Below are 13,464 nucleotides of genomic sequence, written 5' to 3'. Positions count from 1 at the left end.
ACCAGGTCGCACAAGAAACATGCTGATCCCATCACACCAAGGCCCCCAAGTACTGTGTAGTGGAGAAAGTCATGCTTATTACCATGGACATCCCTCTAAAAACACACTCATGCAAACTCTTACCCTGTTTCATCGGCCCCTTCACTGCGACCAAGATAGTCAACCTGTGCTCCCCTTCTCACTGTGATGGATCAATCCTACCTTCCACGTCTCCCAGCTACGACACACTGTAACTTGCCTGATCACAACGCTGACTGGTCTCACGGATTCAAATTCACATCTGTGCTTCCTTGACCACGTCTCTACTTAGCACTTAGCAACTTCCCCATGCCATCCTCTTTCATCAGCATGCCTCTCGCCTGCTTTTGGATCCATCATCCCATTTCTGAGTTCTGATCCTAAAGATTATTAATAGATGCTTGGGTACGTTAGTTAAGAGAACACAAGTTAAACAAACACTACTGAAAATATTAACTATTTTATTTTGGAACACTATGTAAAATTTCCGAATTTTCGAGCTGTTGGCTTGTCATATCAAGATTGGGGTGAAAAATTACTGTAAACCAGTTATGAAGTGTCCATGCCCCTTAACTAATGCTTAATTGAAGCTCCTATGATTCCACTTCCATGCTTCATAGTTGGGAGTGTGTGATTGTACTGATGTGCTATTTTGATTTTGCACAAAATTCACTTTGTGTCTATTCAGTGTACACGGTAAATGAACATTAGTGTTGTTCAGTTTCTGTATTTTTTTCTATGAATTTCTGTATTTTTTACGATTTACAGTAGATTACTGGCAGCACAGTTGCCAGCAATCTCCTGTATTTTTACAATATTTACAGTAATTTTCTGTAAAAAATTAAATGCGTAACTGTTTTTCTGTTAATTAAGCAAAGGTATAATTAATAATTAAATAAATTTAGGTTTAAAATAAAAAATATGTATAAAAAATTTCAAATAAAAGTAAAAAGTATTGCTCTGTAAATATCTATAAAATATACAATATACAAGTCAGAAAGGATATAAATCAAAAACTTTTATTAAAAGGTAGAGTTAAAAAATGACCCAAGGAACGAGCCACAGAAAACTTTTATGTTAAAAAGGTTTTTAATTAAAAAAGTAAAAACAAAAGCCATAAATAATTCTTAAATTGCATATCAAAGGCATGACCAGAGGCAATTTTATTATTATTATTTGCATTAAATACCATCATAATGGCTGCTCAAACTAAGGCAACAAATAAGAACATTGTAAAAATGTTGTTATAATAACAATTCAAGTAATAACAAAACAGTACAGTACAAGTAACATTTTGGTATTCACTTTCTACGGGTCCTGTTAGGGGACATATGTAATCAGTCCTTGGCTCATTGTTTTGCAGTACCACTGCAAAAAAACAGTAAGCAGTCATTTAGCAACTTTCTCTAGAATTGTCACGCAACGGTAACAAAGATAATAAGGTGATATTCACACAGCATTGTCATTTTTCTATCAAAATTATTTACTATCATTATTTTCAGCAGAAATAATGATAGTAAATAACTTTTAACGTGCAATATTTGATCAATTCTAAGAAAATTTACATTCAAGGCCATGATAACTGCTGGGATTTTGGGATGACAACACTTAATCGTATAGTTGAAGACGAAGGACTTCCTCGTGTGTCCTCTTCAGAATAAAAGTTTATAAATAAGTAATGTCGTTGCGGCAAGTTCACGTATACTTGACTGAAAATTTAATTGCTGCTTTTAAAAGTTATGTTTAAAAAAATAACGGAAAACTAATTACTTCGATAGAACAGAGATGAGATAAATCATAAGATTTAATCAGCTTTGCACTTATGCTTTGCAGCATACACTCCAATCAGTTTACAAAAAATACTGAAATGTACCGTGATTTAAAACATTAGCAAATAAGACTATACCACAATGCATTGCAAAATACAGAAGATACCCGTATTAAATGAATACAGAAAACTACAGTTAATGAGTGCAAAATATTTCCCAGAATATATTGTTTTCTACAGCACATTACTACTTTAATGGAAAACAGTACATTACTGTCAGATTTTGGCTGTTTTTAACACCACTTTTAACAGTGCATGTATGAAATGAGATTCGTACAAAAATGATTAAACATAAAATAAATAAGTTAAACTTTAAACTTTAAATCAGGGCTCGATTTGAGGGGGGATGCGAGGGGGATTCACCGATTATGTATGTGTGAGAGCTCGGGGGGACGGGGAGGGGGGTGGTGTCCTGTTAAAAAAATGACAAAAAGAATCCCCTCTATAAAACCAGCATCCCCCTTACCATGCCCTTTAGATTAATAATGCTGTGTTTTATGTAAAATTTGTCATAAATATAAAATATTAAATCTCTCAAAGTATGATAACACGCTGCTCATGAGCTCACACAAGTTTGCGTTATTTTTCGCACATCGCATTTTCGCAGCGGCCAAGAGAAAAGTTCAAGCTTTTGACATATTTCAAAAAGAAGAAAACTAAAGGTATGATACATACACACAAATTCCTTTCAGCGGAGACACAATGAAAAGGAAGCATTCAGTTTAATACAGGAGTTTTCTAAATGACTGATGGCTTTAATGATTATAAAAGTTCTTCACTCAATTTGTGTCATTTCATTTGTAATTTAAAGAAGAATGAGAAGAGTTTTTTTTTATTATTACATTTTGTGGCTTTACCTACATGGCAGGGTACAAAGTATCAAAAATAGATTTTTATATGCTATAATAGTAATTTGATTATTTATGTGTGTGTGTGTGTGTGTGTATTATTTAATTAATAATGTTTATGTAGATTTTTATTCACCTCTTATAATTCTCCCCAAATGAAAGTCATGAAAAGGATCAAAGAATTGTTTTGACAATTGCATGTTTAAATGCAAATGATGTATTGATGGCTCCTAGTTGATTTAATTAAGCTTATATTTTTATTAACACCCCCTCCTCTGCCAAAAAAAAAATACCTGACCACAAATTCCCCCCTGATTTTTTTTTACAATTTGACTATTGAGTACAATAGTGTAGAAAATATATTATTATTTTGCCAATGCAAGGAAAAGATTATACACTGTAATTGTGTTAATTAATATACATGACAGAATTTGGGCAAAACCTTCACTAAGGTCATGGAGTATTCCTCATGCACACACAGGTTATATAACAGATACTAAAATAGATGGTGATTTGTGTATGGTGTGCTTAATCAATAATACAAAGCAAAACTGCTTACTGATTCAAAAGCTTTTATTAATAATTCAAAGCAAGACATTCCAGGGACACATACTTATTACATATTTTGGTACTAATTAAGAAGAAGAGCCGTGTGTGAGCTCACAGCTCTGAGCACTGCTCAATGTTCACTGTGCTCACCACAGTAGGTTGGTTCTCCTTGAAGGCCTCACAGGTCACCAGCTTGTTCCTGCACTGCTCTGAGCGAAGGCTCAGCGTGCTGCTCCAGCTGTAGAGGCCGTCTGTGTGCAGAACATCAGCACTGTGACTCTCCCCCGAGGTCCAGCTGTTCCCATTAACCTTCCAGGTCAGCCTCCAGTCCGAGGGGAAGCCCTTGTTGGCCACACACACGAGTGTGACCTTCTCCTGCTGCAGCTCCACACTGGAGGGGGGCAGCACCGTCACACTGGGCCGGGTGAGACCTACACACACACACACACACACACACACACACAAACACACACACAGAGACAAGGCATTAATGGACAGCTGTCAGTCACTCTGGTTATATTACAGTTCACTGTGTGTTTCACTTCCCATCATATCCTACAGAGCAGAACTGATTTCAGTGGAGCGTCACAAACAGTTCATATTCAGTTCAAATAATTTATCTTAAGAGTTAAAATGATTTATATTAGTGTGATTACTGGACATTAAAATTGACCTGTATTAAACATTCACTAATCAAACATCCACAACATTTTATCTATAACAACTGTTCTTACTGTGATCTATGGAAGTTCAATTTTAGTTTGATAATATTTAACCTTGATAATATAATTAAGTAGGGTTTAATATGAATCATGTTCATCATTTTAATAAAATTTACTTAGGCTTCCATATTTAACTGTTTTTAGACTCAAAGTATCTGGAATGTCAAATATAGTAATGAAAGTCAAATTAATATTCACTATATATGATACCTGTTTTGTGTATTGATTTAAAAATAAATAAAGTACTAGCATTATAACCATATACTGTACGTTTTAGTAATTGTGTAAACTAAGAGAAATCGAATGACAAAGTATTTTTGTCCAAACAAAAGACAAAGTCTTGATTCAAGGAAATACCAAATGTATTTTTTTTACACTTTATATAACATGAATCTGAACACACTCTATTGCAGTCATTAATTTAAATACACTCTATTTCAGTCATTAATTTAAACACACTGTATTTCAGTCATTAGTAAACAGGTTACTTACGGCCCACAGACAGTTTGGTTCCTCCACCAAAAGTGTGCCACAGTGATACAAACAGGTTTAGTGGCCGTACAAAAACCCTGCTGCTCTAAACTCACTGCTCTCTCCATCCATTTAAACCCCTTATTACAGAACAGATACAAAACACCAACTTCTTTTCATATGAGCTGATTAATACACTAACTCTCTGACTATATTTTCTTTTTTCTTTACAACAATTTTTCAGTCTAAAGTAAGAATTCCACTTGCCACTAACACAAAATAAAAGCATCTGCAATGGCATGGGTTCAAGTCTTAATAGATGCTAATTTACTATTTGAAATAAATGACTAAATGTTTTGAGCTCAAGTGAGAATAATTTCTATACACCTGCTTTTGGCTGAATTACAATGTAATACTTCATGAAATAATCTAAACATTGATGTACAGCCAGAATCATTTCTGTGTATTTACTCACTGATGCTGCTTCTTCCACCATAAATCCACTACAGTGAGAAACTCATTAACATTCAGTACAAACACGTCCAGTGAAAGTTTAAGTTTCTCTCTCTAATTCACTTATTTATGCATCTTAGACCTAAAAGTATTTTACCGAAAATCTCTATCTGACCCCAGAAGTAAAACTCACACAATAACTCTGTAGTAGTGTGAGAATTACAGTAAGATTGGGGGAATGTGGTAAAGGTGTTTCCATACTTAGAGGTCACTTTGCATTGGCAGCACATGCTTCAGTGCTCTGGGAGTGTTTATAGCGCTGTGACTTTAACACTTCATGACTGAGAGCTGCTGCTACAGCAACTTCACCCACAGCTACCATGACTTTGATTCCTGTCTTCATCTGGACACTGATCCTCTGGACTCAAGGTCAGACACTGCTTCAGATTTTATCTCTACAATCATCACTTTATACAAATACACTCATTGTTTCTATTATAGAGGTTCAGTTTCTTGATGCATTATGTTTATATTTTTCCAGAATGCAGAGGTCAAGTCACAGTAACTCAGACTCCTGCAGTGAAATCTGCTCTTCCAGGAGAAACAGTCACCATCAACTGTAGAACCAGTCAGGCCGTGTACACAGACTCACATGGTGACCGTTTAAACTGGTATCAGCAAAAACCTGGAGAAGTTCCTAAACTCCTCATAAAACTTGTAAATCAGCGACAGTCAGGTTTTCCAGCTCGTTTCAGTGGCAGTGGATCTGGATCTGATTTCACTCTGACCATCAGTGGAGTCCAGACTGAAGATGCAGCAGATTACTACTGTCAGAGTGCACATTACATCAGTAGCAACTGGCTGTTCACACAGTGTTATAGAGTCGTACAAAAACCTCCCTCAGTCAGATTGTAGAGAGACTGCACTGCTGCAGCTGGGAGCGACTGCAGGTGCTGAGTTGGAGGATGTGATACGACACAATGACACTCTGTGGAGGAGAGGAACAACACCACACTAACTCACAACTCACATTAGAAATCCCTCTATAATTATAATGATATGAATACTGACTTTTTAGTAAGTTAAACAAAATTTCCATTAGCTTCAGCAACGAAGGATTCATGAGTACACCTTAAGATTTATATTAGTGTTTTCATGCAATGTAGTCATTTAATATATATATGAATTTGCCATTCATCTTCCCACACACATAGCTCAGTCACAGTGAGACCGTATCTTAAGCATGAACCATGACTTAGAGTTGTTTTCCTTTAAGGCCAAATTTAAAATGATTCACTAGTACTAGTATTGAATAAGTTTAATCGTCTCTAAGCCATTATTGTTCAAAAATGTTTGGTAAATTTTGGTGCAGTACACACAGACATTACTGGCTGTTAAGTATACACAGTGTCAGTTTCATAAGTATTTACACCCTTTGCACCATTTTAAATGTTTCAACTTGGAACTGAAATGCACTTAACTGGGACGCTTCATAAAATATCCATAATAATAAAGTTTGGGGAAAATCAATAGTTTAAATAATTATAACAAATGAACATGAAGTAAATTATGTGATTGAATAAATAATCATTCTGTTATTAAGAAATCCCTGAATTAATTCTGATCCAAATTTCTTTTAACAAAAGTTACAGAATTAGCTACAGTAAGTGAAGTGTGTTCACAACTAAAAATCCGCCTGTTTTTAAAAGCGTTGAGAGTGTGTTAGAGAAACATTATTCACTTTGTGTCTCATTAAACCTTCCAAAGAGTTCCAAAGAGTTTTGAAAAATTGTCTTTCCATTCCATTCTCTCTCTCTCTCTTTCTCTGTTTCTTGCTCTTTTAAATGAATACATATTTGTGAGTTTAGAATGAATTGAGCACGTTTTGAAAAAATACTTTCTTTTTGTCTCTTTTTTGACACTGGTTAAAGACTACACTAAAATACATTTTTGTATTTGTGTTAGCTTTATTTTTTTATTTATTGTTTTGTATTCTCCTTTACTTTCTAACAGAAATGTGAAATTATACCTTGCTAGCACTTTCATGAAACATTACAATATTTTGTCTATATATTTTTTCCCACATGGAGGTTCTTAGGTTGTAACCCGCCTAGTTTGGGTGTAAAACTAAGATCCAAAAATGTAACAATGTGCAAACCATTTAATAGAAGTCTTTGAGGCAGGAGTAACTTGGTAGGTAAGATGCACTACTCATTAGAAGGTCGAGTGTTTAAACTGCAGTACCATCAGGCTGACACTTTTGGGCCCTCAAGCTACATTCTCAACCCTTTACTCCTCAGATGTATATAGAGATAAATCTAAGTCACTCTGGATAAGGGTTCCTGCCAGATATCCAAAAATTATCCAATTAATATAATTTCACTGTTTTAACACCAGAGGTCACAATCTCCTCAGTGTATGAAGGTAAAATCTGAGGCACAGTTTGATCACCTGATCACTTTTCATGGTTAGCCTGCACCACTCTGGGAATCATCTATACTTGTGAAGTGACTGACTATGCCAGATCGCAAATAACAATATGCATCATATGTGTTAGGCTACCAAATTATAATTAAAAATAGTCTTTCATCGGTTCAGCTTTTGTCATCTATATTTGCCAGAAAAGAGGCAGCATTAAAGCCCTATCTCCACTTAAAATAACTGCTTAGGTGCTGTTGTGCATCTCATATATTTTTTTTACATTTTAATAATATTGCAAGCCAAAAGGTAAGAAACTGAGATTTTTTAAATAGGGTTGAGGTTTCTTATTTTAATAACCACTGTTTTTTTTTTTTTTTACTGTTGTCTTTGATAGAAATAAATATAGTCTTCAACCACCTTAAATACAAATTCTGAGATCTTATTGGTTTTTTTTTCCTACTGGTTTCAGTTCTCGTTTTTGCATTTAAATCTCATGCTTCAGTGCTCTGGGAGTGTTTATAGCGCTGTGACTTTAACACTTCATGACTGAGAGCTGCTGCTACAGCAACTTCACCCACAGCTACCATGACTTTGATCCCCGTCTTCATCTGGACACTGATCCTCTGGACTCAAGGTCAGACACTACTTCAGATTTTATTCTCTACAATCATATCTTCATACACATTAATTTATTGCTTATCCACTTATTAATTCTAGTGAAGCGATTCTGTATCATGATTTATTTATTATTAATTTTTCAACAGAATGCAGAGGTCAAGTCACAGTAACTCAGACTCCTGCAGTGAAATCTGCTCCTCCAGGAGAAACAGTCACCATCAACTGTAGAACCAGTCAGGCCGTGAATCATCACAGCTCATATGGTCACTATTTACACTGGTATCAGCAGAAACCTGGAGAAGCTCCTAAACTCCTGATTAAACTTGCCAATCAGCTACAGTCAGGTTTTCCAGCTCGTTTCAGTGGCAGTGGATCTGGATCTGATTTCACTCTGACCATCAGTGGAGCCCAGACTGAAGACGCAGCAGATTACTACTGTCAGAGTGCACATTATATCAGTAGCAACTGGCTGTTCACACAGTGTTATAGAGTCGTACAAAAACCTCCCTCAGTCAGATTGTAGAGAGACTGCACTGCTGCAGCTGGGAGCGACTGCAGGTGCTGGATGTGATACGACACAATGACACTCTGTAGAGGAGACGAACCACACTCCCCTTACTCACAACTTACATTACATATCTCCCAATAATTATGTTTATATAAATATAATGCAATGTATTTATATATTATGTAATATAATGGTTTCATGCAATATGGTAATTTAATACCTATATTAATTCACCATTCAATTAAATTTTATTTGTATAGCGCCTTTAACAATTGTCATTGACACAAAAGCAGCTTTAGGGAATAATAAGACCTAGGTAAGTTTGTTTGAAATGTGAATGTGTATAAATCAAGATGATCAGTTTGTCCCTGATGAGCAAGCCGACGGCGACAGTGACAGTGGCAAGAAAAAACTCCCTGAGATGGAAATAGGAAGAAACCCTGAGAGGAACCAGACTTAACAGAGAACCCATCCTAATGTAGGTGTGGATCTGATTGCAGGAATTGATCAGCAGTCATACTGTGTGTTAGGAGGCTGGAAGTTTGGTATAACAGGTGGAAATGTAGGAAATTCCACTTCTGAACTATCGAGCGACTGTAGCGATCTTTGTGAAAAATGGAACTGTTTCCAGTCACCACACGTATCCCAAACAGACCACACAAAGGATCCACGCGACGAGATTTCCAACCAGAAGCGGGACACCAGGACGAGTCAGACAGGTCCAGAGGCCAGAGGGGGTCTGGATCACTGGCAGTTTAGTAGCGACATGTATAGCTTGACAGAGAGACAGGAAGAGAGAAAGAGGGAGGGAAAGAGAAGAAGAAAAGGAGAGATAACAGTTAGGTATTGTCACAGTCACAAAATGTATGAGTGTATATTTAGTGCAGGGTTAAAGCAGAGACTCCGGTAGGACTAACTATAACAGCATAACTAAAAGGGAGAGCCAGACGGAACCACAGATATGAGGGCTCCCTGAGATGTAAAGCAACCAATCCCCTCACCGTCAACAAAACTGGGTGATTAATCAGAGTGGGGAAACAGCATCTAAACATACCAGTTCACCATAATACTCTACATCCATGAGTCCCCCAGATCTGCTTAATAAACAATAGTCCAACCTAGAGGTAATAAAAGCATGAACTAGTTTTTTTTGCATTGTTACTGTAAGTGACAATATATTCCTTATCTTGGCAATATTCGTGAGGTGAAGCATGCTATACTGGAGATATTATCTACATCTGTCCCTTTCTGCCCAGCATACCCCCCCCCCCCCCCCCCCACACACACACACACACACACACACACAATTCAGTCACAGTGAGGCTGTATCTCAAGCATGAACCATAATGAAGAGTTGTTCTTCTTTTGGCCAAATTTAAAATGCTGTACTAGGATTAAATGAGGTTACTAGTCTCCATTATTGTTCTGAAATGTTTGGCGAATTCTGGTGCATTACACACAGACATTACTGACTCTTAAGTGTACACAGTGTCAGTTTGGTTAAGTATTAACATACTTTAAACTACTCACTCACTCATCATCTATACCGCTGTATTCAGGATTGCAGGGCCCTGGAGCCTATCTCAGGAGGCTTAGGGCATGAGACAGGGTACATTCTGGACACGGTGCCAATCCATCGCAGGGCACACACAGATACACTCACACACACACTCGTTTACACACTACAGGCAATTTGGGAATGCCAATCAGCCTAATCTGCAGGTCTTTGGGAGGAAACCAGAGTACCCGAAGGAAGGCCTACGAAGCACAGGAAGAACACACAGAGACAGGAATTGAGCCTGGCCAGGGATCGAACCCGGATCCTGGAGGTGCAAGGCGACAGTGCTAACCACTACACCACCGTGCCACCTACCTTAAACTATTTGACAAGTAATGTTACAGCTTGAAAAAAAAATTTGTTACCTGGGACTAAATATCATGAAGCTTCATAAAATATCCCATAATATTTATGTTTGGGGGAAATCAATAGTTTTCAAAAATATTATTAACAAAAGTGAATGAGGTGACAAAATAAATAATCATTCTGTTACTGAAAAATCCCTGAATTAGTTCTGATACAAAACAGAAGTCACAGAATTAGCTAAGTGGAGTGTGTTACATGATCATAACTATAAATCCAACTGTTCTTAAAACCCTCAAGTGTGTGTTAGAGAAACATTTCACTTTGTGTCTCACTGAACCTTTACAAATGATTCCAAAGGGTTTTTAAAAAAATCTTTTCGATCCATTCCCCTTTCTCCCCGCCCCCACTCTGTTTCTCAATCTTTTAAATTACTACATATTTGTGAGTGCACAATATTAATTGTGCACATTTGGAAAAAAATTCTGTCTTTTTTAACCTGGTTGAAGGGTACACTAAAATACGTTTGTATTTGTGTTAGCTTTATCTATCTATTTATTTATTTTTCCCCTTTTTCCTTCACTTTCTAACAGAAATGTAAAATTATACCTTGCTAGCACTTTCATGAAACATTACAATATTTTGTCTATATATTTTTTCCCACATAGGCTTTTGGATTGTAACCTGCCAAGTTGGGGTGTAAAATTGAGATCTAAAAATGTCACAGTGTCTGTGTGTATTTTAACTTAAACTAAATTAAGTCTTTCAGGCATGAGTACTTTGGTAGGTAAGATGCACTACTCATCAAAAGGTCGAGGGTTAAAAGACTGCAGTACCATCAGGCTGCCACTTTTGGGCCCTCAAGCTACATCCTCAATCCTTTATTCCTTAGATGTATATAAAGATGAATCTAAGACACTCTGGATAAGGGTTCCTGCCAGATGCCCTAAATCTAAACGTAGTAATCAGTCTTGTATTAATTATCCAATTAATATAATTGCATTGTTTAAACACCAGAGGTCACAATCTCCTCAGTGAATGAAAGTAAAATCTGGAGTACAGTTTGATCACCTGATCACTTTTCATGCTTAGCCTGCACCACTCTGGGAATCATCTATACTTGTGAAGTGACTGACTATGCCAGATTGCAACTAACAATATGCGTCATATGTGTTAGGCTACCAAATTATAATTAAAAATAGTCTTTCATCACTTCAGCTTTTGTCATCTATATTTGCCAGGAAAGAGGCAGCATTAAAGCCCTATCTCCAGTTAAAATAACCGCTTAGGTGCTGCTGTGCATCTCATATATTTTCTTCCATTTTAATAATATGTCAGGAACTAACCTTAGGTGACCAGAAGACGTGGCTTTAGCGGTTAGCCCTTTGTTGCGTAAATGGTAAACCCAAACGTGGAAGAACACGAGTAGGCAGGATAATCACACTGTTTAGTCTAAGGACTCTCACAAATGGGGAGCAAGGAAAAGACACAATCTATCCCACATCCTATAAACACACACTCAATCTGAAAGCAAACCCAAGAAAGTGAGTACTCACGAATCAGCGAACGAATCCGAAGTGGCATGAGTGAGGAACTCAATGAATGAGGGATGTGTTGTGGTTTGTTTACAACCTTTATGCCTTCTGGTTCACGACCGCATTACTTCCGGGTCCTAGTGCCGGTCGCGGACCAAGTGTGCATGGCAGTACCCCCCTGTTCAGGACCAGCTCCAGATGGAGCCGGTCATCATCATAGGTGAGGTGATGAAGGGTTTTAGTTGTGATGTATGGAATATGGGGTGAATTTGGAGCGCTGAAGGCAGCTGGAGCCGATAGGTGACAGGGTTTATCCTTAGGGTGATGCGGTATGGGCCAACGAATCGAGGTGGAGGTTGTGGGACAGTTCTGCCCATGTGAGGTAGCGGGCCCAGGAGCGCTGGCGATCAGAAACAAAACATCTCAGGTAGAGCTCCAGCTGTTGGTTGGTCCATCTGGTGGTGTTTCGCTGACCCACAATAGGCGCACAGACCTTCTCTAAACAGGCATGCGCATTCGGCTACGGTCAGGGAGGCGCCTCCTAATTGCATGGGTTCCCCGGCTTAACCACGGCAGGAGGGGGAGAACCAACAGGTCTAGTAATGGTGGCAGTGAAGGTTGCAGGTGGTCGTGGTGTGGGGTAGGAGAAGGTGGGTGTGGGCGGCAGGGTCCTCGGGGCCGGCTTTGGACGAGAGAGAAGGCGCTGATAAATACTTAGAGAGAGCTGGATCAGTCCTTCCAGTGTGGCGGGAAGCCCCTCATAGAAGGATGTCCGGAGCGCGGCGTGCCCCCAGGTGGTCTGTACTGCGAGAGTGCGGAATTCGGCGGTGTACCGGCTCACGGATGATCCTCCCTGCCGCAGGTGGTAGAGTTTGGTGTCGGTCTCCACCTCACCCGCTGGGTGTTCGAAGGTGAGTTTGAGTTGGCGGGAGAATTCATTGTATGAATGGGCGGTGTTTGTGTCCGCCTGAAGAACTGCCATGGCCCACTTAGGTGCCTGCCTGGATAGCAACGAGACAAGAAGAGCAATGCGTAGCCGGTCAGTGGAGTACTTGGTGGAATTGAACTCAAACACCAGATCCAGCACTGTCAAAAACACACTACACTTCCCATCCATGCCATCCCATTTATCTGGAAGTGCAAGAAAAACATCAGAAGGGGGTTGGTGCGCCGCGACAGGAGGCCGGCTAGCCGCGCTATCCACAGCCGCACAGAGCTCTGCATTTTTCGCAGATTAGCGATCTCTCCGTTTAGCTTATTGATTAGCTCGGCGTGCTGATCTACCACGTCGCAGAGACGTGCATGATCCGCTGGGTTTACCGCGGATGGCTCAGTCATTCTGTCAGGAACTAACCTTAGGTGACCAGAAGACGTGGCTTTAGCGGTTAGCCCTTTGTTGCGTAAATGGTAAACCCAAACGTGGAAGAACACGAGTAGGCAGGATAATCACGCTGTTTAGTCTAAGGACTCTCACAAATGGGGAGCAAGGGAAAGACACAATCTAACCCACGTCCTATACTGTAAATACACACTCAATCTAAAAACAAACCCAAGAAAGTGAGTACTCACGAATTGGCGAACGAATCCGAAGTGGCATGGGCGAACTCAATGACTGAGCGATGTGTTGTGGTT

General features: G+C 38.7%; 2 gene segments (V, D, J or C); one reads left to right on the top strand and one right to left on the bottom strand.

The window, feature by feature from the left end:
• Positions 1-3,249: 3,249 nt before the first annotated feature.
• On the bottom strand, positions 3,250-4,932 carry LOC128539868 (Ig kappa-b4 chain C region-like). The segment is given in 3 exon segments: positions 3,250-3,674; positions 4,458-4,542; positions 4,912-4,932. Coding segments are annotated over 3 exon segments (426 nt in total).
• Positions 4,933-5,248: 316 nt separating this feature from the next.
• On the top strand, positions 5,249-6,681 carry LOC128510779 (probable non-functional immunoglobulin kappa variable 6D-41). The segment is given in 2 exon segments: positions 5,249-5,318; positions 5,431-6,681. Coding segments are annotated over 2 exon segments (423 nt in total).
• Positions 6,682-13,464: the final 6,783 nt, after the last annotated feature.

This window comes from Clarias gariepinus, chromosome 2, assembly GCF_024256425.1.
Source record: "Clarias gariepinus isolate MV-2021 ecotype Netherlands chromosome 2, CGAR_prim_01v2, whole genome shotgun sequence".
NCBI classification, from domain to species: domain Eukaryota; kingdom Metazoa; phylum Chordata; class Actinopteri; order Siluriformes; family Clariidae; genus Clarias; species Clarias gariepinus.
The sequence above is the reverse complement of the archived record's forward strand: the minus strand, read 5'-3'. Positions and strand labels throughout refer to the sequence as shown.